Source organism: Octopus sinensis, linkage group LG28, assembly GCF_006345805.1.
Source record: "Octopus sinensis linkage group LG28, ASM634580v1, whole genome shotgun sequence".
In the NCBI taxonomy this organism is placed as follows: Eukaryota; Metazoa; Mollusca; class Cephalopoda; order Octopoda; family Octopodidae; genus Octopus; species Octopus sinensis.
Window position 1 is genome coordinate 9,480,193 of NC_043024.1, and position 27,500 is coordinate 9,507,692.

General features: G+C 41.1%; 1 protein-coding gene across 1 annotated transcript in view; it reads right to left on the reverse strand.

The window, feature by feature from the left end:
- Positions 1-27,500, reverse strand: part of LOC115225657 (integrin alpha-PS1) — a 104,765-nt gene that overhangs the window by 39,301 nt on the left and 37,964 nt on the right. Inside the window, exons 5-9 of the mRNA XM_036514512.1 lie at positions 21,168-21,286; positions 17,951-18,027; positions 8,202-8,372; positions 3,078-3,123; positions 808-903 (exon numbers count right to left, since the gene is read on the reverse strand). Coding sequence (XP_036370405.1) covers positions 808-903; positions 3,078-3,123; positions 8,202-8,372; positions 17,951-18,027; positions 21,168-21,286 — 509 coding nt within the window. The remainder of the gene's footprint in view (positions 1-807; positions 904-3,077; positions 3,124-8,201; positions 8,373-17,950; positions 18,028-21,167; positions 21,287-27,500) is intronic.

Here is a 27,500-nt window from a genome sequence, read left to right on the forward strand (position 1 = left end):
AAGGAATTCGGAATCAAGAATGAGGCAGGTTACTAGCTTAAGTATGCATAGGAGTCCAGACAGACAATGTAAAAAGAGGGGGAGAGAAGGGCGCGAAGAATCGGCAGCCAATTTCTATCAGCCCTGTAAGGGAGAATAGATCTTAAATATCTATAACGATAACTAGTGAATTATACAGAATATGCAAATATATATAATATAAATTAGAGAAAAACCACTATTATGCAATTCAAACAGTGATACACATAAACCAAATCATAAATAAAAAATAAAATATATTTTCAAATCATAGAACTAGATCACAAAAAGTACAAAAATGAATAAACAATATATAATAAGTAAAAAAAACAAAACTACGTATGTTTCATGGCTATAATTTAAATTCAAATTACAATTAAATTTAAATTTAATCGTAAAACAATCCAATTTAAAATTATAGTCACTCTTCAGGTTAACAATAATAACAGTAATAGTTAAATAAATAAGCAAATAGAATTAAACAATATTTCTTAAAGAAATAAAATCATGATTTTTCTTATAGAAGAAACTTCATTAATTAAATTTGAAACTTAAAACATTAGGACCACTTATACTCCTTAATGTTATTATTATCATTATAATATATATATTAACATGTCCAGCCAAGAATTAATGCAACATGTCACAAATCCTCACTAAGTGAGGATTTGTGACAGGAAAAGCATCCAGTCATATAAAATCTGACTCAACAAATTTTGTCTAACCCAAGCAAAGATAGAAAAATGGACATTAAAATGATGATGATGAAGTAATAATGCAGATAATTACCAACGAAGGAATTGGCTTTGATTTCGTCTCCAAGCTTGGATTCTTTGGTCGTTGTATCTCCTCCAATGAAAGCAATAACTTTGGAATAAATGGTACCTGAAAATATAAAAAAAATTTACAGATGTGACTGGGAAATATAAAGATTAATAAATGGTACCTGGAATGACTCTTGAGTCCAGCTTTACTGAGGCAGGGTCTTGCACAGACATTGCATGTCAGCATCAAAGGAAGACCCTTCCCATCTGGAAGTGTAACAGTGATGCCCTTCCTGACATCCCTCCTTACTTTCTCATGTGAAAATCAAGATTTCTCAAAAGAGGCTGTCCCCTCATGCACAATCCATCCATCCATCCAGAATTAATAAATATTCGCAATCAATTTCGATGACTGGCATCCGTGCAAGCGGGGTGCAGAGCACCATACAAGTGTGACCGGCTTCCATGCCAGTGGCACATAAAGGGCACCAGTCGAGTGTGATCATTGCCAGCATCGTCTTACTGGCACTTGTGCCCCGTGCTAGTAGGATGCTAAGAGCACCATCTAAGTATGATCGTTGCCAGAGCGGCTAACCGGCTTGCGTACCAGTGGCACATAAAGGGCACCATTCGATTGTGAAAGTTACCAGCGTCGCCTTACTGGCACTTGTGCCCCATTGCTAGTAGGGTGATAAGAGCACCATTTGAGCGTTATCATTGTCAGAGCGGCTAACTGGCATCCGTGCCGGTCGCATGTAGGAGACACCATTCAAGTGTGATTGTTACTAGCGTTGCCTTACTGGCACTTGTGCCCCGTGCCAGTAGGGTGCTAAGAGCACCCATCCAAACGTGATCGTTGCCAGAGTGGCAAAGAAGCCTGTAATATATATATATATATATATATATATATATATATATTAATATATATATATAATATATAAGTTTAACAATTAAGGATAATCTCTTAATAAGGATCTTAACAAGAAATTATCGGGTAGCTAGCGTGAAAACCTCATAAAAGAAAAGAATTCGAAAATAATTTTTTTCTTTTGAACAAATTAATTATATCTATATTGTATAAAGGGCATTATTACACATAAATGCCTCACACTAGGAGGGACAAAGTCATTACTACCAAAATTATACTAATCATACCCAAATGCAGTTTTTCAAGCAAGACATTTAAAAATATGAATTTAGTTCTGTATCACCGTGATTTCACATTCAACTTTACGTCTAATGATCGTCAGCAGAACTGATTCTGAATACATCATAAATAAACTACCAACCTTACGTATCAGTTCTGCTGACGATCATTAGACGTAAAGTTGAATGTGAAATCACGGTGATACAGAACTAAATTCATATTTTTAAATGTCTTGCTTTGAAAAACTGCATTTGGGTATGATTAGTATAATTTTGGTAGTAATGACTTTGTCCCTCCTAGTGTGAGGCATTTATGTGTAATAATGCCCTTTATACAATATATATATATATATATATATATATATATATATATATATATCTTCTGTGCAAGAGCATAGGCTCGAAACATTAAAGACTTTTTCACTTCCTGAGCATTATACTAATACACCTGTTTGTTGTCAACACCACCTGTCTTTGTCTTTTGTTTTTTTGTGAATTCTCCCTATATATATATATATATATATATAATATATATATATATATATATATATATATATATATATATATATGTATGTATGTAAGCACAAGAGTGGCCGTGTGGTACGTAGCTTGCTCAACAACCACATGGTTCCAGGTTCAATCACACTGTGTGACACCTTGGGCAAGTGTCTTCTACTATAATCTCAGGCTGATCAAAGCCTTGTGAGCGGATTTGGTAGACAGAAACTGAAAGAAGCCCATCATGTGTGTGTGTATATATATATATATATATATAATATATATATATATATATATATATATACATACACACATACATATACATTAAAGTTATACATCAGCCAAGTTATGTTATATATTAGGCATTGTGTATTACATTGTAATAAGGTTTGCAAGATTCTTTACGTTAATTTGTGTGTTGAAGTAAATTTCTAGGGAGGGTCATTATGTCAATATTATTAACACATGCACTGGTTCAGTTCCACTGTTTATTATTAGTCAAATGGTTAAATAACCAACTAACTAATTGATTGTTTGTTTAACATGATTAAATGGGAAATTGCTTGTTTTGTTTTTGTCTAAATTCTTTCATTGCTATTTCCAACCCTTTCAATGAGTTTAAAAAATTTTTTTTTTTTTATTATACATTACCTCGCCAATTAAGGACACCAGGAGCCCCGACACCAAATGTTTGAACCTTAAAAATAACAAAATAAAATAAGAGTAAAATACATGAAATAGAGAACCAAATACACGTAAGAGTGTGCGTGTGTGTGTGTGTGTGTGCATGTATCCCATCACAAAAATCGATTCCAGGTGAGAATGTGATCGATAAAGCCGTGGGAACGTGCATTTGTACATGCTTCTCAAAGGAGAGGCTTATGGGACGGTCAGACAAGTTGTTTTGAGAAAATTTGGCTTAAATGTTTGACAACTCAGCACCATCCATTGGACGGGGTGCGTTTTGCTCGTATATATATTTATATATACACACAATAATAATAATATTAGGGAGTATAACTCCAAACTTACAGGGAAAAATTCAATTTAGTATTAAATCAAATTTCACAGTATATAAAATATAAATTAGAGATAAAACCACTATTATGCAACTCAAACAGTGATAGACATAAACCTTACTTCTATCACTGTTTGTGTTTTATCTCTAATTTATATTTTATATATATATATACTCTTTTACTTGTTTCAGTCTTTTGACTGCGGCCATGCTGGAGCACCGCCTCCAGTCGAGCAGATCGACACCAGGACTTATTCTTTGGAAGCCTAGTACTTATTCTATAGGTCTCTTTTGTCGAACTGCTAAGTTACAGTTGTCAAGCGATGTTGGGGGGACAAACACAGACACACACACACATATGCATATATACGATGGGCTTCTTTTAGTTTCCGTCTACCAAATCCACTCACAAGGCTTTGGTCAGCCCGAGGCTATAGTAGAAGACACTTGCCCAAGGTGTTATGCAGTGGGACTGAACCCGGAACCATGTGGTTGGTAAGCAAGCTACTTACCACACAGCCACTCCTACGCCTATATATATACACTCCCACACACCACCTGCACAGAACCGGAATACACATCACACACACACCAACCCCTCCACCATTTCCCAGTAGCCCACCTTCCTTCCATCATCATTCTTCAGCTGGAATGACATATTTGGAATATATTAATAATATTGTTAGCTGCACCTTTGAATGACAATGTGAACACACACACCCACCCACACACACACACCCACACATATACATACACACACAAAACAGATAGCTATATACAGCACAATGAACACACACACTCACATACAACATGAGCACATACATACATACATACATACATATATATACACACATACACACACATACACACACATACATACACACACACATACATACATACATACATACACACATATACACACACATATACACACACATACACGCACACACATATACACACATATACACACACATACATACATACATACATAATACATACATACATTCATGCATACATACATACATACATGCATGCATACATCCATCCATCCATACATACATACATACATAATACATACATACATACATACATGCATACATACATACATGCATACATACATACATACATTCATGCATACATACATACATTCATGCATACATACATACATTCATGCATACATGCATGCATACATACATACATACATACATACATGGTGGCTGCCCCCTCGTTATCGAGTATGGCCATTGCACACAGCTTAATCAATGTTGTTATCGTGCAATGCCTGTGCAAGAAGATTTTATTTTAAAGTGAGGAAAGGCTGTGCACTGAGTCAATCCCACTCACTAAGCAGCAGCAGCCATAATCCGAAAAGAAGAACAAGTCAACATCATCGGTAACCACTGAGCCGCAGGTTTTATGTCGGAGTTATCCCAGTTACCTGAGTTACCTTCTCCTAGAAGGATGCCCTAACAAAAGCTAGGAGTCCTTCACTCCCAATGTTTTAACTGCGCGATTGGGTATTCAGTCCAATTATTTCTATGTCCCCGCGCATGATACAGCCTTAAGACATTTATTGGATGGCCGTTCACTCTCAAGAGTTCCTCCACCCTTTGACGGGTTTTGCTTTTCATCCCGCATGGTGTCCAATAAACAGCCTCCTCACCAAGCAAGCTTGGTGGGGTTGCCGGTTTAGTTGCCGACGACTCGACCATGCAACAGGTCATACTGGGTTACATGATACTAGTAGCACTCAAAAGTGACCTGAAATATCATACATACATACATTATGGCTGCTCCCTTGTTATTGAGTATGGCCATTGCACGAAGTTAACTGTTACTGGTACTGTGATCGAATGTGACTTTTTAGCCCAGCTAAAGACCTACAATGTCTTGTACAAAATTGGCAGCTAAAACCTTTACCGGTAATAGCCGGCTGTAGTTGTAACTAGGCTTCATGTACCTTTGCATGTCGTTTAAGTCCTCCTGCCGAATTACACTCTCTTCCACATGCCCGACAGATATGATTAGTATGGTGTGTTACACCACCACCAGTGGCCAGGTTGTCACTCATCTGTCTTGCTGTATGACTACGAAGAAGACTCTTGAGTTCAGCTTTACTGAGGCAGGGTCTTGCACAGACAGTGCATGTCAGCATCATAGGAAGACCCTCCCCATCTGGAAGTGTAACAGCGATGCCCTTCCTGACATCCCTTCTTACTTTCTCATACAGACATACATATAAAGAACTGTGTGAACTGTCAGTAGTTGACAGCATTGATCGTCCAAATTGATTACTCTGTTAGTTTTATATCATAACTATTTTTGGAGTAGTACGGAGTGCATTCTGTGAGAACATATTAATTCCGTGATAGGTTATTCTAGATAACCATATCCAAATAATTGCAGCGTGGAAGGTGTTTATAAGCCATTTAAGAAACACACATAAACCGTTAGATTCACTTCAGCATTTAAATTTAATTTGTCAAAATATTTTCGTCGCTTTTGAGACGGCGACCTGTTCACTGACAAAATTCGTGCTGCACACATATATATATAATATATATATATTATATGTATATATATATATAATATTATATATATATATATATATATATATATATATATATATATATCAATAATAAAGGGTGAAATTAATTAATTTAGAAATAATCATTAATTTCACCAAGTAGAGTTGGGCATGTAAAAGCCCCATTCAAGGAAGGTTTAAGTAATACTAAGTAGTTAAGGGTTTAGCAACGATTTGCCTCATATATATATATATTACGGAGATGTACTTGCATAGCAAGTAATTTGATCTGAGATCGTGTGCTGAAACGAAAGCAAATGCAGCATAGAAGGTGTTTATAAGCCATTTAAAGAACACACAAAACCGTTAGATTCACTTCAACATTTAAATTTAATTTGTCAAAATATTTTCATTGCTTTGAGACCGCGACCTGTTCACTGACAAAAATCCGTGCTGTTTTATATATATATATATTACGGAGATGTACTTGCATAGCAAGTGATTTGATCTGAGATCGTGTGCTGAAACGAAAGCAATTGCAGCGTGGAAGGTGTTTATAAGCCATTTAAGAAACACACAAAAGCCGTAACAGCGATGCCCTTCCTGACATCCCTCCTTACTTTCTCATACAGACATACATATAAAGAACTGTGTGAACTGTCAGTAGTTGACAGTGGTACAGGTGACAGCATTGATTGTCCATATTGATTACTGTGTTTGTTTTATATCACAACTATGTTTGAAGTAGTACAAAATATTTTCGTCACTTTGAGATCGTTACCTATTCAATGACAAAACTTTGCGCTATTTGGGTAATGGTCTCAAAAATTTGTCCTACGAAGAAAGGCTGAGGACGCTCGACCTTTATTCTCTTGAAAAACGCCGCGGCCGTGGTGATCTCATTCTCGCCCACAACATCATAAGCGGGAAGTGTAACCTCTCGAAAGAGCTGTTCTTCACTCCTGCTCCGGAGCGTCGGCTGCGGGGTCATTCCGAAAAGCTCTACCTGCGACGATTTCATCTCAATCGAAGGAGAGGAGCTTTCTCCGTCCGGGTTGCGGATCCGTGGAACAAGCTGCAAGACGAGATGGTGAAGATGCCGACGACCGCTCGGTTCAAAGTCTCTCTTGACCAGAAATGGCCTGAACTCTTTGTATGACCACATTCCCCATAGATAACTCCCTGTCCCCCTACATGGCCTCACAACATCATAAGCGGAAAGTGTAACCTCTCGAAAGAGCTGTTCTTCACTCCTGCTCCGGAGTGTCGGCTGCGGGGTCATTCCGAAAAGCTCTACCTGCGACGATTTCATCTCAATCGAAGGAGAGGAGCTTTCTCCGTCCGGGTTGCGGATCCGTGGAACAAGCTGCCAGACGAGATGGTGAAGATGCCGACGACCGCTTTGTTCAAAGCCTCCCTGGACCTCAAGTGGCCTGAACTCTTTACATGAACACCACCCTGTACTTAACTCCATGTCCCCCTACATGGCCTCACAACATCATAAGCGGAAAGTATAACCTCTCGAAAGAGCTGTTCTTCACTCCTGCTCCGGAGCGTCGGCTGCGGGGTCATTCCGAAAAGTTCTACCTGCGACGATTTCATCTCAATCGAAGGAGAGGAGCTTTCTCCGTCCGGGTTGCGGATCCGTGGAACAAGCTGCCAGACGAGATGGTGAAGATGCCGACGACCGCTTTGTTCAAAGCCTCCCTGGACCTCAAGTGGCCTGAACTCTTTGCATGACCACATTCCCCATAGATAACTCCCTGTCCTCCTACATGGCCTCACAACATCATAAGCGGAAAGTGTAACCTCTCGAAAGAGCTGTTCTTCACTCCTGCTCCGGAGCGTCAGCTGCGGGGTCATTCCGAAAAGCTCTACCTGCGACGATTTCATCTCAATCGAAGGAGAGGAGCTTTCTCCGTCCGGGTTGCGGATCCGTGGAACAAGCTGCCAGACAAGATGGTGAAGATGCCGACGACCGCTTTGTTCAAAGCCTCCCTGGACCTCAAGTGGCCTGAACTCTTTACATGAACACCACCCTGTACTTAACTCCATGTCCCCCTACATGGCCTTGCTATTTGCTTTTGAGCCAAATTAACTAACTAACTAACTAACTAATACTATTCTTACACCTGATGTATACACCCGTGTCATAACACAAAGATGAAGCAACAAATTAAATGGAAACATCAGATTGGAAGAGAAAGCAGTCGATGAAATAAATACTCACATTTTTCCCGCTTGGCACAAACACGGCACTGGTTCCAGTCTGCGAGGATCCGTATTCTGTATGGTCTCCACGGACATTGGTTAGGAATTTCTGGGGTCCAGTCAAGTCATTTTCCAGGATGTGACAAACTCCGGAAAAATAGGTGCCTACATGAAACCGATGGGCACACACCTTCAACGACAAATTAGAAAAATATTTCATCAAAGAATCCAAAAATCCAAAATCAAAATCAAAATCGAAATCAATCAACGTCAATGGAAATTACAGCTGTGATACCAGTGCCGGTGGCACGTAAGAGAACCATCCGAATGTGGCCGTTGCCAGCGCCGTCTCGACTGGCCTCATGCCGGTGGCACGTAAAAAGCACCATCCGATCGTGGCCGTTTGCCAGCCTGGCCTGGCCCCCGTGCTAGTGGCACGTAAAAAGCACCATCCGATCGTGGCCATTTGCCAGCCTGGCCTGGCCCCCATGCTAGTGGCACGTAAAAAGCACCATCCGATCGTGGCCATTTGTCAGCCACGCCTGGCCCCCTTGCTGGTGGCACGTAAAACGCACCATCCAATTGTGGCCGTTGCCAGCCCCGTCTGGCACGTGTGCCGGTGGCACATAAAACGCACCATCTGATTGTGGCCGCTGCCAGCCCTGTCTGGCACCTGTGCCGGTGGCATGTAAAAAAGCATCATCCAACCGTGGCCATTTGCCAGTCCCGTCTGGCACCTGTGCCGGTGGCATGTAAAAAGCACCACCCGATCATGGCCGTTTGCCAGCCTTGCCTGGCCCCCGTGCCAGTGACACGTAAAAAGCACCATCCGATCGTGGCCGTTTGCCAGCCTTGCCTGGACCCCATGCCAGTGACATGTAAAAAGCCTTCTGGCTTCCCAGACCCCAGTTGAACCAGCCAACCCATGCTAGCATGGAAAGCGGACGTTAAATGATGATGAAGTTTTTTTCTTTACCTGCTTTATCTTATAACTTTTACTTGTTTCAGTTATTAGACTATAGCCATGCTAAGGTACGGCCTTGAAGGATATTAGCCAGAAAAATCAACCTTCCTTTTTTAAGACTAACAGTTTTACTCTTTTACTTGTTTCAGTCATTTGACTGTGGCCATGTTGGAGCACCGCCTCTAGTCGAGCACATCGACCCCAGGACTTATTCTTTGTAAGCCTAGTTCTTATTCTATCAGTCTCTTTTAGCCGAACCGCTAAGTGACGGGTATGTAAACACACTAGCATCGGTTGTCAAGTGATATTGGGGGGGGGGACAAACACAGATATACAAACACACACACACACATATAATTTTACCAGGTCTAGGTATCATGTAGAGGTCTCCCTCTTTGGTTCATATATATATATATCCACATCTTTGTCTATATATCTACCTTCTCTATAATGTTGCCACTTGATATGAAAATTTTTGTATTAATGGACAACCTCTATAATTGGCTGATGAGTACTCAACATCTTAAATCTGTTGTAATACTTACAACATTTAATAAAATGATGTAGTATGAAACGATCGTACCAAATTACCGGAGTCATTCTTGTTGCTTATTTTGATTATAATCACCCCATGGATTTATATGAATACCATACAAAATTCTGGTGCATCTAAATTAAGTACCATATTCATTTGAATCTAAATTTTTGCTGAACTTATATATATATATATATATATATGTATATATATATATATATATATATAAGTAGGGTGATTCAAGGGAGATTTGGCTGTTATTTCTAACCAATTGGATGGACTGTTATTAGAGGCCATTGAAGGAACTTTTGTGTACAAAGCAGCTGTAATAAGCCAAGATAAACTTATCAGTTTTCTACATGAAACTTCTTTAATCCTATTAATTACTAGCCTGCACTCATTATCAGTGGTTGCCAATCACAGAGGTTCGTTTGCTACATTTTACAACCCCACCCCTTACTACAGCTACTACTACTACTACTACTACCAATACTACTATTACTACTACTTAGCCTGGGGCTCCATCAGTTATGGCAATGTGTTCCAGATGATCTGATCAATGGAACAGCCTGCTCATGGAATTAACATGCAAGTGGCTGAGCGCTCCACAGACATTTCTTTCTTTTTCTTTTACTTGTTTCAGCCATTTGACTGCGGCCATGCTGGAGCACCGCCTTTTTTTAGTCGAGCAAATCGACCCTGGGACTTATTCTTTGTAAGCCCAGTACTTATTCTATCGGTCTCTTTTGCCGAACCGCTAAGTGACGGGGACGTAAACACACCAGCATCGGTTGTCAAGCAATGCTAGAGGGACAAACACAGACACACACATACATATATATATATATATATATACATATATTCGACGGGCTTCTTTCAGTTTCCGTCTACCAAATCCACTCACAAGGCATTGGTCGGCCCGGGGCTATAGCAGAAGACACTTGCCCAAGATGTCACACAGTGGGACTGAACCCAGAACCATGTAGTTCGTAAGCAAGCTACTTACCACACAGCCACGTATACTCTTAATGTAGATTTTATATATTGAGAAAAGGGACGTAGTTAGAATTTTGGATAATTCTTTATTAGCACTTTCTCCCTCAATCTTTTCTGTCGAAGGGCATAGGCTTGAAAGGTCAAAGACTTTTCCGTTCTTCCCGAGCATCAAACTAATACACCTGCTTGTTCTTTCACCTGTCTTTGTCTTCTGAAAATTTGAACTGTCTGTCTGTGTGTGAATAATGCCTTCTGACATCCTCTACACTTCACCGGAAAGGCTGGGTGGTCATTGTTGGAACATCCTGATTACAAAACTACTGAAACAGTAACAACAGTCATACCAAAGACAATAATGGTGTTGTTGTTTAACTCCAGGTCAAGAGACACTCCAGTTGTGACTCTCCCATCTACTTAGAGATTTTAGATATCTGTCTGTGTGTGTGTGTGTGTGTGTGTGTGTGGAGGGAGGCAAGTGGCCACAAAAACCATGCCAAAGCAGGCACAGAAGTCTGGTGGAGTCTTCCGCCTGACCAGCTCATGCCAAACTATCCAATCCATGCCAATATGGAAGGATGACAGTAAACTATGACGATGACGATATACACATATACATACACTTATTCTTTTACTTGTTTCAGTCATTTGACTGCGGCCATGCTGGAGCACCGCCTTTAATCGAGCAACTCGACCTCGGGACTTATTCTTTTGTAAGCCCAGTACTTGTTCTATCGGTTCTTTTTTGCCAAACCACTAAGTAACAGGGACATAAACACACCAGCATCGGTTGTCAAGCAATGCTAGGGGGACAAACACAGACACACAAACACACACACACGCATATATATATACATACATATATACAACGGGCTTCTTTCAGTTTCCGTCTGCCAAATCCACTCACAAAGCTTTGGTCGGCCCGAAGCTATAGTAGAAGACACTTGCTCAAGGTGCCACGCAGTGGGACTGAACCCGGAACCATGTGGTTGGTAAACAAGCTACAATTATTCCTAAGAGTTCCAACCATCTCTCTTTGTCTCCAAAAAAATTTATTCCAACCATTTTCACTTATTTTACATAAATTCTTCACTGACAATATAACAATACCAACTTCTTGGGGATTCAGTTTGTTTGTTGTTCGTTCCTTCTCAATCCATGTCTGGCTCATTAGGGCCGGTTTCCCGGTTTCCTTGGCGTATAGGTTCCCCACCTGGACAGGACGCTGGTCTGTCGCAGGTGAGCTACAAGATGCAGGAGGAAAGAGTGAGAGAAAGTTGTAGCAAAAGAGTCAGCAGACGTTTCGCCATGACCTTCTGCCGGAGCCACGTGGAGCTTAGGCGTTTCGCTCATAAACACACACACATCGTCCGGTCTGAGATTCGAACCCGCGATCCTTCGACCGCAAGTCTGCTGCTCTAACCACTAGGCCATGTGCCTCCACTTGGGGATTCAGTTGGTTTACTTCAGAGTTTTATGTAGAGAAGAAGTGGAAACGTTTCAGTGGTGGTTGGTGGTAGTAGTGGGAGGGAGGGGAAAGAAAGGGAGGGAGGGGGGAGGATAGATGGTTGCCAAGCAACCATTCCCTAGAATGCCAGCCTGGTTCCGTGAAGCTTGTAACTTTAATGATCAAATGAGGCTTGTCAAGGCTAATTAACTGAGGTATTACAACAACGAACGAACGTAGATACACAAACACAGAGAAACATTCTTTTATCGCCCCACCCCCGCCGACTCAGTAACAGATGTACACACATACACCCATGCACACACATACCTATACACACACACACACGCACACACAGAGACAGACACACACACACACACACACATACGCAGAGAGAAGACAGACAGACACACACACACAGACAGACAGACAGACACACCACACACACAGACAGACAAACACACACACACCACACACACAACAGACAGACAGACACACACCACACACAGACAGACACACACACACACCACACACAGACAGACAGACAACACACACACACAGACAGACAGACACACACACCCAGACAGACACACACACACAGACAGACAGACAGACAGACACACACACACACACAGACAGACAGACACACACACCACACAGACAGACAGACAGACACGCACAGACAGACAGAGACAGACAGACACACACACAGACACACACCACACACAGACAGACAGACGACACACACAGACAGACACGCACAGACAGACAGAGACAGACAGACACACACACAGACAGACACACACCACACACAGAGACAGAAGACAGACACACACACACGACACACAGACAGACAGACAGACACACACACACACACCACACAGACAGACAGACACACACACACCACCACACACAGACAGACAGACACACACACACACAGACAGACACGTACAGACAGACACGCACGCACACACACACACAGAGACAGACAGACAGACAGACACACAGACAGACAGACACACACACACAGACAGACAGACACACACATACAGACAGACACACACACACACACACACAGACAGAAGACAGACAGACAGACACACACACACACACACACACAGAGTTGGTTTCATAATCACTGATAGATAGAATTAGTCACAAGTAACATCTGCAATTAGACTAACGAGCCAATAAGCCAATGTAGGAGGCTTAATGAAGCAACTTGACCTACAAGAAACAGCAGCAAAACTCTTCTGACATTGAATAATGTTTTCGTACATCCTCTCCACTTCACCGGAAAGGCTGGGTGGTCACTGTTGGAACATCCTGATTACAAATCTACCGAAACTGTCACAACAGTCGTACCAAAGACAATAATGGTGTTGTTGTTTAGCTCCAGGTCAAGAGACACTCCAGTTGTGACTGTTCCATCTACTTAGAGATTTTAGATATCTGAAGTGTTCTTCCATTTAAGATGTGATCTGAAGGGAATTTGGCTCCTATATCTAACACATTGAGTAACTACACTGAAGGTCCATCAAGCTGGCAGAACTAAAATCAAAAGTGTTCTAGCCATGACCATCCCTTCTTTTTTGCTCTATAAAAACAACCAAGGTCCATGCTAGGCAATGTGACCTTCACTCAAGACAACAGGATATGATTTGGAATAGATTTATCTGCTACTTTTGACAGGTCAGATGACCACTTGAAGGACTTCTGATAGTGATAATTGAGGGGTGAATCAATAATCACTATGGGGGGAGGGATGAGTCAAGAGAAGGACAAATAGACAGACAATCCCCGTCACTTAGCGGTTCGGCAAAAGAGACCGATAGAATAAGTACTGGGCTTACAAAGAATAAGTCCCGGGGTCGATTTGCTCGACTAAAGGCGGTGCTCCAGCATGGCCGCAGTCAAATGACTGAAACAAGTAAAAGATAAAAGAAAAGATAAATCCCTCTCTAGATAAACGGCAGTTTGTCTGTCTGTGTGTCTGTCAGGTTGTACCCTCACCCTGACCACGGCTTTCAACCAATTCTGATGAAACTTGACACACACATAGCCCAATGTCATAATTCAAAACTAACGCAGCGAAAATTTTGAAAAGTTCCCCCAGTTCTGAAAAAAGTCGATAAATTCGACATGGGGTCAAGAATCTAAGCTTTTTATATGCAACACATTTTCTGTCTAGGGGACACAACTCAACCTTTTTATCGCCCAAAGGGACAGCTAGGAACATCGTATACACAGAAGTATTCGAGTGAAGAGAAGACATTGCAACCTACACATGCGCCTTTGTTCCCTAGAGGGTAAGGACTAGATTGGGATTAGTCGTTGCCTACTAGGGGCTCTTACATACCCGGGCAACGCTGGGCTATGCTGCTAGTAAATAAATAAATAACATTTGTCAAATGTTGTCACTTTCCATAATGTTCTGGGTTCAAACGATATGAGGGCCGAATCTACCTTCCATCCTGTCCAGGGCCAGTGAAATAAGAATTTGGCCCTGGAGATCTCCATTTCCAGCGACTTTGAGGGCCACCTCCCAGTGGTGTCAGGCATCAGCGAAGAGCCCTCAACTACAACAAGACGACCAAAGTTTTTTTTTTTTCCAAGGTCTGGATAAGGGTCAGTTAACTAAACCCCTACCACCACCAGGATTTTCAGCATCACCCTCTCCACTGAGGGTGGTGAAACAAGTAAAAGAGTAAAAGAGAGAGAGAGAGAGAGAGAGTATAGCCTTGGGCCAATCAAAGCCTCATGAATGGATTTGATAGATGGATACTGAAAGAAGCCTGTCTTACTACACAGCTCTGCCAGTGCCTAGAATTTCTGTGAAACATCCCTTCCTGGCCTGGAACTTTGTTTACGAACCCACACCACCAAGGACCACAAGAAGATTTGAACTCTCAGAGCAAAAAGCCGGGATAAATACCACATGGCATTCTTTCCGATGCTCTAACGACTCTCAGTTAATTACCTTTAAACAATGGCAACAACGACCTTATAATTGTTTCTGTTTGTTGTTGTTGCTGTTCATGAAGTGAAGCACTTCCTGTAGTCCCATCCCAGATGAACAGTCACTCACCACCGCCAACTTGCCCCACTCCTTAAAACATCGAAAACATATCAACAACATCATTTAACATGGAGACTCACCTTCTCTGGCTCATCCCAAATTACTTACTGCACATGCACACATGTATATACACGTACATGTTTGTGCGTGTGTGTAATATCCACATACATAAACACACACACGTTTATATTATAGTTATATACATAAATATACACATAAACATACATATGAATGTATGTATGTATATATGTATCTGTGTATATATATATATATATATATATACATACATATGCGTATACATATATACATACATATGTGTATGTATATATATATATATACATACATATGTGTATCTATATATATATATACATACATATGTGTATATATATCTATATATATATATATAGTGTATATATATATATATATATATATATATATATATATACATACATATGTGTATATAAGTATATATATATATATATATACATACATATGTATATATATATATATATATATATATATACATACATATGTGTATATATATATATATATATATATATAATAATAAATAATAGGGAATAAATCCAAATTTACAGGGAAAAAAATCAGATTTAGGATTAAATCCAATTTTATAGTAAAATATTATAAAATATTATTAGAGACAAAACCACTATTTTGCAAAACAAACAAGGAAAGACTTAATCAATACATAGAAGGAATAGGAATATATATATATACACACACACATATGTATGTATATATATATGCACACACTCACAGTGCATGTTTAATCTCCACCAATCCCTCTCTATGTATCACTATCAATAAACAAAGAGACTGATACAGTAGAGGTGGTCGTGGCGGTGGAAGGGACTGAAGTGTTTGCCATTATTTCCAACAGACACATTGGTGCCATCAATGACAGTTTGGTTTTGAAGACGGGAAGCCATCCAGTTATCTGGCCAAGAGAACCACTTATTCTGTTATCTTTAGTAAAAAAGTGGTCAAATGGTGCAGACACCTGAAACTTAGCCATGATGTGGACAGTATTCCATTCTACATCCAGTGTTTTTTTCCCAGGATATATGTGTGTATATATATATATATATATCCGTAGTTAAGTATGGTCCAGTCATCCAAGAGCAGGAAATTAGCTTCAAGTGGTAAGCAGCTAATATGAAGAACAGAAAGCAGATGGTGTACATCATCACCATCATCATTTAGCGTCTGCTTTCCATGCTGGCATGGGTTGGACGGTTTGACTGGGGTCTGGGAAGCCAGAAGGCTGCACCAGGCCCAGTCTGACCCGGCAATGTTTCTACAGCTGGATGCCCTTCCTAACGCCAACCACTCCATGAGTGTAGTGGGTGCTTTTTATGTGCCACCAGCACAGGTGCCAGACAAGCCTGGCAAATGGCCACGATTGGATGGTGCTTTTTATGTGCCACCAGCATGGAGGCCAGGTGAGGCTGGCAAACGGCCACGATTGGATGGTGCTTTTTACATGCCACTGGCACAGGTGCCAGGGGAGGCTGGCAAACGGCCACGATCGGATGGTGCTTTTTATGTGCCACAGGCACGGAGACTAGGCGAGGCTGGCAACAGCCACGATTGGATGGTGCTTTTTACGTGCCACTGGCACAGGTGCCAGACGAGCCTGGCAAACGGCCATGATCGGATTTACCCTTTTTATGTGCCACCGGCACGGAGGCTAGACGAGGCTGGCAACAGCCACGATCGGATGGTGCTTTTTACGTGCCACCGGCACAGGTGCCAGACGAGCCTGGCAAACGGCCACGATTGGATGGTTTTTTTATGTGCCACTGGCACAGAGGCCAGGTGAGGCTGGCAATGGCCACATTCAGATGATGCTTTTTACGTGTCACCAGCACGGAAGCCAGTCAGCGCGGGGCTGGCAATGACACGTTCAGATAATTGTTCTATGTGCCACCGGTACTGTTATCACAATAGAAATTTATTAACATCATAAGTTACATTATTCTATACTTGCAATATCGCCCTGCATTGCTCGGGTTTGTTTCGGCCCTTTAGAATTGGAATTTTTGAAAAGTAAAAATTTTGCATTATGTAGCTTGTTATTCTCTTTAAGTGAACATTTTTCTGGTTGAAATACATCGAAAAATGACGACACAGCAGTCAAAAAATCGTAAAAAATAGGGATTTTCATAGAAAAACGATACCTTTTTGATGTAAATAATTTTTGGTGTTAACATGGTCCGATTTGAATTTGAGGAGGAGGAGAAGAAGAAGAGGAGGAGGAAGAAGAAGAAGAGGAGGAAGGAGAAGGAGGAAGAAGAAGAAGAAGGAGAGGAGGAGGAAGAAGAAGAAGAGGAGGAAGGAGAAGGAGGAAGAAGAAGAGAAGGAGGAAGGAGAAGAGGAGGAGGAAGGAGAAGAGGGAGGAGGAAGAAGAAGAAGGAGAGGAGGAGGAGGAAGAAGGAGAGGAGGAAGAAGAATGAAGAAGAAGAAGAGGAGGATGAAGGAGAAGAGGAGGAGGAAGAAGGAGAGGAGGAAGAAGAAGGAGAGGAGGAGGAGGAAGAAGAAGAAGGAGAGGAGGAGGAGGAAGAAGAAGAAGGAGAGGAGGAGGAAGAAGAATGAAGAAGAATGAAGAAGAATGAAGAAGGAGAGGAGGAGGGGCAAGAAGAAGGAGAGGAGGAGGAGGAAGAAGAAGAAGAAGAAGGATGAAGGATGAAGAGAAGACTTAGATAAGATATTTGAAGGAACCAACATACAATGACACTGGCTTCTGTTTTCTTCTTCTCTGATAAAAGAGTCACACCCAGCCATTGGTTTTTCGTTGGCTCCGTACCTGGACAAAGAAAGGTACAAGAGGAAAAAAACAAAACATTAATAAAAAAAAAAATTATAATTATTAACTCTCTTTTACTTGTTTCAGTCATTTGACTGCGGCCATGCTGGAGCACCGCCTTTAATCGAGCAACTCGACCCCGCCGGGACTTATTCTTTTTTGTAAGCCCAGTACTTATTCTATCGGTCTCTTTTGCCGAACCGCTATGTGACGGGGACATAAACACACCAGCATCGGTTGCCAAGCAATGCTAGGGGGACAAACACAGACACACAAACACACACACATTTATATATATTTAATCTGTTAAGTGTAATACTTTTTTCACTCAAATTCTTTTGGAGTGTCTGTGTGGTAAGTAGCTGCTTACCAACCACATGGTTCCAGGTTCAGTCCCACTGCGTGGCACCTTGGGCAATGTCTTCTACTATAGCCTCGGCCGCCAAAGCCTTGTGAGTTGATTTGGTAGACGGAAACTTGAAGGAAGCCTGTCGTATATATTATATATATGTTGGGTATTATATATATAAATATATATAGGCGGAGGAATGGCTTGTGGTAATAGCTTGCTTACCAACCACATGGTTCCGGTTTCAGTCCCACTGCATGGCACCTTGGGCAAGCGTCTTCTACTATAGCCTCGGGCCGACCAAAGCCTTGTGAGTAGATTTCGTAGACGGAAACTGAAAGAAGCCCGTCGTATATATGTATATGTGTGTGTGTTTGTGTGTCCCCCCAACATTGCTTGACAACCGATGCTGGTGTGTTCACGTCCCCGTAACTTAGCGGTTCGGCAAAAAGAAACCAATAGAATAAGTAATAGGCTTACAAAGAATAAGTCCTGGGGTCGATTTACTCGACTAAAGGCGGTGCTCCAGCATGGCCGCAGTCAAATGACTGAAACAAGTAAAAGAGAGATAAGGAACACGGCAACCATAAAACCTATTTCCCTCTCTCAGGAATGTCTATAATTACTTAATTGTTCTTCATCCACTTGATTCTTCTGGAATATTTTACACACCAAACATAGCGCTGGCATGTCTTTTAATACAATGCTTTATTGTTTCACTAATTTTACCATTTTCGTTTGGATAATTGTCAAAGAAATAATAAAATAATAAACAGCATAGAAAATAAATAAATAAAATATGGCCTGACTGGAATATTTCAATTTGGGATTTGTTTTTTTAGACTGAATACATCCATTGTGTTGGGTTACTCTTTTGCTCTTTTACTTGTTTCAGTCATTTGACTGCGGCCATGCTGGAGCACCGCCTTTAGTCGAGCAACTCGACCCCCCGGGACTTAATTCTTTTGTAAGCCCAGTACTTATTCTATCGGTCTCTTTTGCCGAACCGCTAAGTGACGGGGACGTAAACACACCAGCATCGGTTGTCAAGCAATGCTAGGGGGACAAACACAGACACAGACATACACGCACACACATATATATATATATATATATATACATATATACGACGGGCTTCTTTCAGTTTCCGTCTACCAAATCCACTCACAAGGCTTTGGTCGGCCCGAGACTATAGTAGAAGACACTTGCCCAAGGTGCCACGCAGTGGGACTGAACCCGGAACCATGTGGAGCACCGCCTTTAGTCGAGGAAATCGACCCCCAGGACTTATTCTTTGTAAGCCTAGTACTTATCTTATCAGTCTCTTTTGCTGAACCGCTAAGTTACGGGGATGTAAACACACCAACATCGGTTGTCAAGCAATGCCAGGGGGACAATAACACACACACAGACACACAAACATACACACACATATATATATACATATATACGACGGGCTTCTTTCAGTTTCCGTCTCCAAATCCACTCACAAGGCTTTGGTCGGCCTGAGGCTATAGTAGAAGCCACTTGCCCAAGGTGCCACGCAGTGGGACTGAACCTGGAACCATGTGATTGGTAAGCAAACTACTTACCACACAGCCACTCCTGCGGGTTCTGTCAGTTTTGGAAAGTTCTACTTTTCTGTGATTCTAAAGACTTTATGAATACACGTAAATGTTTAAATCGGTAAATGAAGAGCTATAAATCCTTCGTAGCACTCCATCGGTTACCACGACGAGGGTTTCAATTGATCCGATCAACGGAACAGCCTGTTTGTGAAATTAACGTCCAAGTGGCTGAGCACTCCACAGACATGTGTACCCGTAACATTAGGCACATGGCCTAGTGGTTAGAGCAGTGGACTCAGAGTCGAGAGATCGCAGGTTCAAATCTCAGACCAGGCGATGTGTGTGTTTATGAGCAAAGCACCTAAGCTCCACGTGGCTCCCGCAGAAAGTAATGACGAACTTCTGTTTCTCGCCGAGTGTTTTCATCAGGTGTCTTGGGGTAATTTCGAACCTGGGTTCTCATTCCTAATGTATGTTTTGATATTATTATTATTATTCTATGTTTGACTTTTGCTTTACATTTGCAGAAGCTGGCTCCAAGTCTCACCCAGAGACCTCAAGAGACAACAGGTTCGAAGTTCATGTTGTTTTATGCCTAGTGTGCCATATATTTGGGGTTTTTTTTTAGTGTTGTACTAGTGAATGTCTAAAAAAAAAAATATGAAAATGATGTTTGTTTTAAAACTTGAGATTACATAGAAAGTATTTTGCGTAGGATATGAGCAGTTCCCATGAGCACTATCTTTTGAAATTCTGCCATTATTATTATTATTATTTCCTTCTTTCTGCAAATTTTCTTCTGTTTCTCACCGAGTGTTTTCATCAGGTGTCTTGGGGGTAAATTCAAACCTGGGTTCTCATTCCCAATGTATTTTTTGATATTATTATTATTATTATATTATTATTATTATTATTAGGGCATCCAGCCGTAGAAACATTGCCAGATCAGACTGGGCCTGGTGCAGCCTTCTGGCTTCACAGACCCCAGTTGAACCGTCCAACCCATGCTAGCATGGAAAGCGGACACTAAACAATGATGATTATTATTATTAGTAGTAGTAGTAGTATTCAGGTTACTGCCTGGAATCGAACTCGGAATCTTGGGGTTAGTAGCCCACGCACTTAACCACTATGCCATATGCCCGTGGGCAACAAACAAGATGAGAACAAATATCCGTCAAATGTAAATAATGTAAATAGTGTAAAAGAAAGATATTTCATACTTAGGCTCATGTTTAACTGTTCACAGTTTTCATCCAGTGAAAAACGGCATTTCTGTATCTGACCAGGCTGCTCCACCTTATAGTTAGAATCATTGGCTTGGGGGGCGCCGACCAAAAATCTGGAAAAAAAAATGGAAGAGATTAGGGTTTATTGGTACAGAATAGAGTTTATTAATCTCTATATATATAAAGCTGTGAGTCAAAACTATTGAAAAGGTTGCAAAGACGCAACGAAAATTTTAGGAAAATAAAAATAAGAAATAAGTGGAAATTTTGCCGGTGAGTGTGTTAAAATAATAAGGCACAAAAAGAAAATGACTCTCCCCAGACACAACAGAATATGCTTCAACACACGAACTCATATAAAGGATCTTGCAAACCAAATCCAAAAACGAAATATAAAGCTGAAGTTGTCTGTGTATGGCAGGTTTGGTAGCCTTCAACTAATACTATCTCCTCCGAGACCCTGCGGCACAAGTTCACCAAAATCGAGAGTATGATAGAAGAAGGCTTGCTCTTTCTTCCGTAGAAGATAAAATTCAAATTGGACCATGTTAACACCAAAAATTATTTACATCAAAAAGGTGCTTTTTTTTTCTATGAAAATCCCTATTTTTTAACGATTTCTTTTGACTGCTGTGTTGCCATTTTTCGGTATATTTCGACCAGAAAAATGTTCACTTAAAGAGAATAACAAGCTAAATAATGCAAAATTTTTACTTTTCAAAAATTCCAATTCTAAAGGGTTGAAACAAACCTGAGCAATACCAGGCGATACTGCTAGTAAAGGATAATGTTTACTTTAGATCAAGTTTACACACACACACACGCACACACACGTGTGTTCTCTTCTGGTTTTAATAACTTGAATCCTTTCTGTAAAAAAGGAGCGGGTTTCTAACAAAGACAAGGTCACATTACAAACTTATGAAAAGTCTTGCATATTTAAACTGTTCAACCAAGAGAATACCCTCCATCAGGCATTTGCCATATTCTGAACGCCTTACTTCTCTGGGCATGGACACATTGAAACTCTGACGTCTGGCAGCTGACTTGGCAGACACCCATAAAATTATTAACAATAATTACAAACAATAACTCTGAGCACCTTTTCAAACTCCACCTGTCAAACACCCGTGGACATATTTACAAAGTCAGAAAACAGCTCAGCTCCCATGACTGTTGGAAACATTTTTTCACGCTGAGAGTTGCTGAAGTATGGAACAAACTGCCGGCATCAGTTGTTAGTTGTTGGAGCACTGCATCCTTCAAAACTTCCAGGCTTCCTGAGATTCACCAACACTACACCTGATTTTCTCCCCTCCATACACACGCAAGCATGTATCTGACTCATACACTGTTCCCTTCCCAGACATTTGTACATTACTGCATATGCTTTATACGCACTTTCTGACAAGTTGTGGTGCACCTGAGCACTGTATACAATAATTTCATTATTATTTACTTACAGAATTAGCTGGTTGATTTGTCTGAAAATTCTTTTCCAGATTGTCACTTAGGTATTTAGTGACAAGTTATTATAGCAGTTAATCCTCAACCTGGGAAGATATCAGACAACTTGTCCACATCAACACCCAAAGTTTCCCCAAAAATGTCATCACCCTTCTGGACCCTTAGTCCTCTATATATATCTAAATGTGGGACTCTTGTTAACTGCTTTTCCTGACTAGTAGAGGGTGGTCATCATCTAACAGCAATCCTGATATCTGGTATCCAGTGTTGGTTTTTTCTTGACCAAAGACAACAGTTCCATCAAAGAGATAAACTGCAAAAAGATATACTTTACTAACGGAAACCTCACCGTCTTGGAATGTCTGCAGGTAGAACAACCTCAGTATAATATATCTATAAGTCATCAGCTATGGTATGCTGATTCCCACCTTGCAGAAGGTGTTGGAAGCATCTGTTTGCTATAATATTTTTGGGATAGTCGATATTTTCAAATTCTTCAGAATTCTTTAGGTTACAAATTTAAGACTGTTTTGATTAGTTAACACAAGACTTTTAAATTCCTGTCTCCTCACTTCCTCTGCCTATGTATCTTTTACACTGGAATCAAGAACCATTTAATGGAAACAAGGTTTGTTTTAAACAGAAAATATCCCACAGCAGTTAAAAACACCTGACCAAAAATTGAAACACACCTTTAATTAGCAATTAAAATATTTCAGGATATCAATTTTACTTCTGACACCTTTCTACAGAATAATAACAACAGTTCGTTAACCATTTTGTACAGTAGTAACAAATGTTAAACATTCTTCACATCAATAACAACCAATTATTAACCCTTTTGAGACACATGGTGTTTTGGTATGTGTAGCCAAAAAGACCAAATTTTTTTTTTTGAAGACTTGTTGAAGCAAGTGAAATCGAAATCAAATTCGATGACTGGCATCCATGCTAGTGGAGCACTAAGAGTACCATATGAGTGAGATTGTTGCCAGAGCAACAAGCTGGCCTCCAAGAAGGCAATTGCCCAAGGTGTCACGCAGTGGGACTGAACCTGGAACCATGTGGTTGGTAAGCAAGCTGCTTACCACACAGCCAGTTCTGCAACTATAATATATATGATTAATTCAAAACAAGCCTTCTATTTGACAGAGTAATCTTGAATGCTAAAGGGTTGAATAATGTATGTAGATGATGATATATATATATATATATGTATAAGTTAATCCAAACAAGAAAGCACAAAAAAAACACAACGCGAGGACGTGGAACAAATATAGTATTATTGGACTCTCAGGAAAGAAGGAAAGAAGGAGGATTTAACATTTCGAGCGGAGCTCTTCGTCGGAAACATAGGAGAAGGGAAGACAGAGGAAAAAAAAAACGCCAACGGTACACACGAGGTCACATTTTGAAATATATATATATAATTATTATTATTTGAGGGAATATAAATCCAAACTTACAGGGAAAAAAATTCAATTTAGAAAAACTAAATCAAATTTCACACAATATAATATATATATATATATATAAAATTAGAAAAAAAACACCTTTTATCAATTCAAAATGAACAATTAAATTACACCATCCAGAAAATTACATATAATAGAAATATTAAAATTAAAATAACAAAATACCAATGATTAAGTAAATTGCAAAAAAAATAATAAAAACGTATATAATTGGTATATTAATATTTCTATTATATCTACAGTAGATGGTGTAATTTAATTGTTCATTTTGAATTGATAAAAGGTGTTTTTTTTTCTAATTTTATACATATATATATATATATATATATATATATATTATATATATTTTGCGCCCTTTTAAAGCCTAGCCAGGCTCATGGGCCCGGTTTCCCAGTTTCTATGGCGTATGTATTCCCCAGCTGGACGGGACGCCAGTCCATTGCAGCGTTTCTCATTTTTGCCAACTGAGTGGACTGGAACAACGTGAAATGAAGTGTTTTGCTCAAGAACACAATGCATCACCTGGCCCAGGAATCGAAACCTCAATCTAACGATCATGATGCTGACACCCTAACCACTAAGCCACACGCCTCCACACACACACACACACATATATATATATAGTGTTAGGTAAAAATCTACATATATTCTGACGTATATTTGCCATTTAAATATGGCTAACACCTAAGGGTGGATGATACTGTAGTTTGTAGCCCCAGGAGGATACCTCCTCCAGCTGGCTATAGACCCGTCAATACCCAGAAACTCGAGTCCGTGTGTATCATAAGTTGAAGACGGGAAGGATGGCTTCCCTTTGCAAATACTGATAGGGCACAGAAAGTGTGTCTATAGGCAGCTGGAGGAGGTGTCCTCCTGGGGCTACAAACTACAGTAGCATCCACCCTTAGGGGTTAGCCATATTTAAATGGCAAATATACGTCACAATGTGTTGCAGCTACTGTTTATAACTCGCTCTGAGATTTATTATTGCTTGTTTACACTTTTTCCATATCAGTGTCTATCGATACTGGAAAGAAGGTTTAAGTATTTGCGAAGGGAACCTACTTCTCATCGACAACTGTGATTGTCACACGCCAATGACGGGTCAATACCTAGAAACTCGAGTCCGTGTGTATCATAGGTTGAAGATGGGAAGGATGGCTTCCCTTTGCAAATACTGATAGGGCACAGAAAGTGTGTCTATAACCAGCTGGAGTAGGTGTCCTCCTGGGGCTACAAACTACAGTAGCATCCACCCTTAGGGGTTAGCCATATTTAAATGGCAAATATACGTCACGATGTGTTGCAGCTATTGTTTATAACTCGCTCTGAGATTTATTATTACATATACTCTGTTGTACTAAATATAACCCAGAAACAAAGCATGTATTAACACACCATTAATTTGCATGGAAATGACTTTTTAGTGTGTGTGTGTGTGTGTGTGTGTGTGTGTGTTATTGTGTGCCTTCATTTTATTTCTTCATGTGAATATGTAACAAAATTACATGACAAGATAACAGATGATCAAGGTGGGGGGGAGTAGGAGACAGATAGCTGGGGGGGGGAGACGGATAGCCGGGGGGGGGAGACAGATAGCCAGGGGGAGAGGAGGAGACGGATAGCCAGTGGGGAGGAGACAGATAGTCGGGGAGGAGGAGGAGACAGATAGCCAGGGAGGGGAGGAGGAGACAGATAGCCGGGGGGGAGGAGGAGACAGATAGCCAGGGAGGGCGGAGGAGACAGATAGCCAGGGGGGGAGGAGGAGACAGATAGCCAGGGGGGGAGGAGGAGACAGATAGCCAGGGAGGGGAGGAGGAGGAGGAGACAGATAGCCGGGGGGGGGAGAGAGACAGATAGCCAGGGGGGGAGGAGGAGACAGATAGCCAGGGGGGGAGGAGGAGACGGATAGCCAGGGGGGGAGGAGGAGACAGATAGCCGGGGGGGAGGAGGAGCCGGATAGCCGGGGTGGGGGAAGACAGATAGCTGGGGGGAGGGGACACAGATAGCCAGGGCGGGTGGACATGGGTTTAGAGAATAAACAATGATAGTAGTTGGTGAGATGGTGGTGGTGGTGGGGGGGTGATAGGGGAGGGTGGATAAAAGCTAAATATAACAGAAAAGAGAACAGTCTTTTATTAGTTAAATAGACAGAGAAAGAGAGAGAGAGGGGGATGAGAAAGAGAGAGAGAGAGAGAAAGAAGGAATTGTAAGGAAGGTCAGACCAGAGTAACACACGTAGGTACACACACACAAACACACACACACACACATACATACACACACACACACAGCGTTCTTGTGAAGGTTGAATACTGAAAACCAGTGTAGAAGTTTCTTGACATAGACACACACACATGTGTGTGTGTGTGCATGCGTGTATGTGTGCACGTATGTGTGTGCATGTGTGTGTATGTGTGTGTTTGTGTGTGTGTATGTGTGTGTGTGTGCGTGTATGTGTGTGTGCATGTATGTGTGTGTGCGTACATGTGTGTGTGCGTACATGTATGTGTGCGTGTGTGTATGTGTGTGTGCGTGTATGTGTGTGTGTGTAATGTGTGCGTGTGTTTGTGTATGTGTGCGCGTGTATGTGTGTGTGCGCGTGTATGTGTGTGCGTGTGTGTATGTGTGCATGCATGTATGTGTGTTTGTGTGAAAACACACACACACACATACTAATCAAAGTTGAAACTTCACAAACCCCACCCAGAGTAATAGGAGCAGGCCATGGTCATGTGGTAAGATATATGCTTCCCAACAACATTGTTCTGGGTTCAATCCCATTGGTTGGTACCCGTTACACTCTCGGGGTGGTTGGCATTAGGAAGGGCATCCAGCCGTAGAAACCATGCCAGATCGGACAAGGATTTAGTGCGGCCCCTCAGCTTACCAGCCCTCATCAAAATGCCCAACCCATGCCAGCATGGACAACAGACGCTAAATGATGATGATGAGATAAATGGAAGCACTCCGTCGGTTATGACGAAGAGGGTTCCGGTTGATCCGAATCAACGGAACAGCCTGCTCGTGAAATTAACGTGTAAGTGGCTGAGCACTCCACAGACACGTGTACCCATAACGTAGTTCTCGGGAATATTCAGCGTGACACAGAGAGTGACAAGGCCGGCCCCTTGAAATACAGGTACAACAGAAACAGGAAGTAAGAGTGAGAGAAACTTGTGGTGAAAGAGTACAGCAGGGATCACCACCATCCCCTGCCGGAGCCTCGTGGAGCTTTAGGTGTTTTCGCTCAATAAACACACACAACGCCCGGTCTGGGAATCGAAACCGCGATCCTCCGACCACGAGTCCGCTGTCCTAACCACTGGGCCATTGCGCCTCCACATGAGATAAATAAACACACACTCACACACATATGTGTACA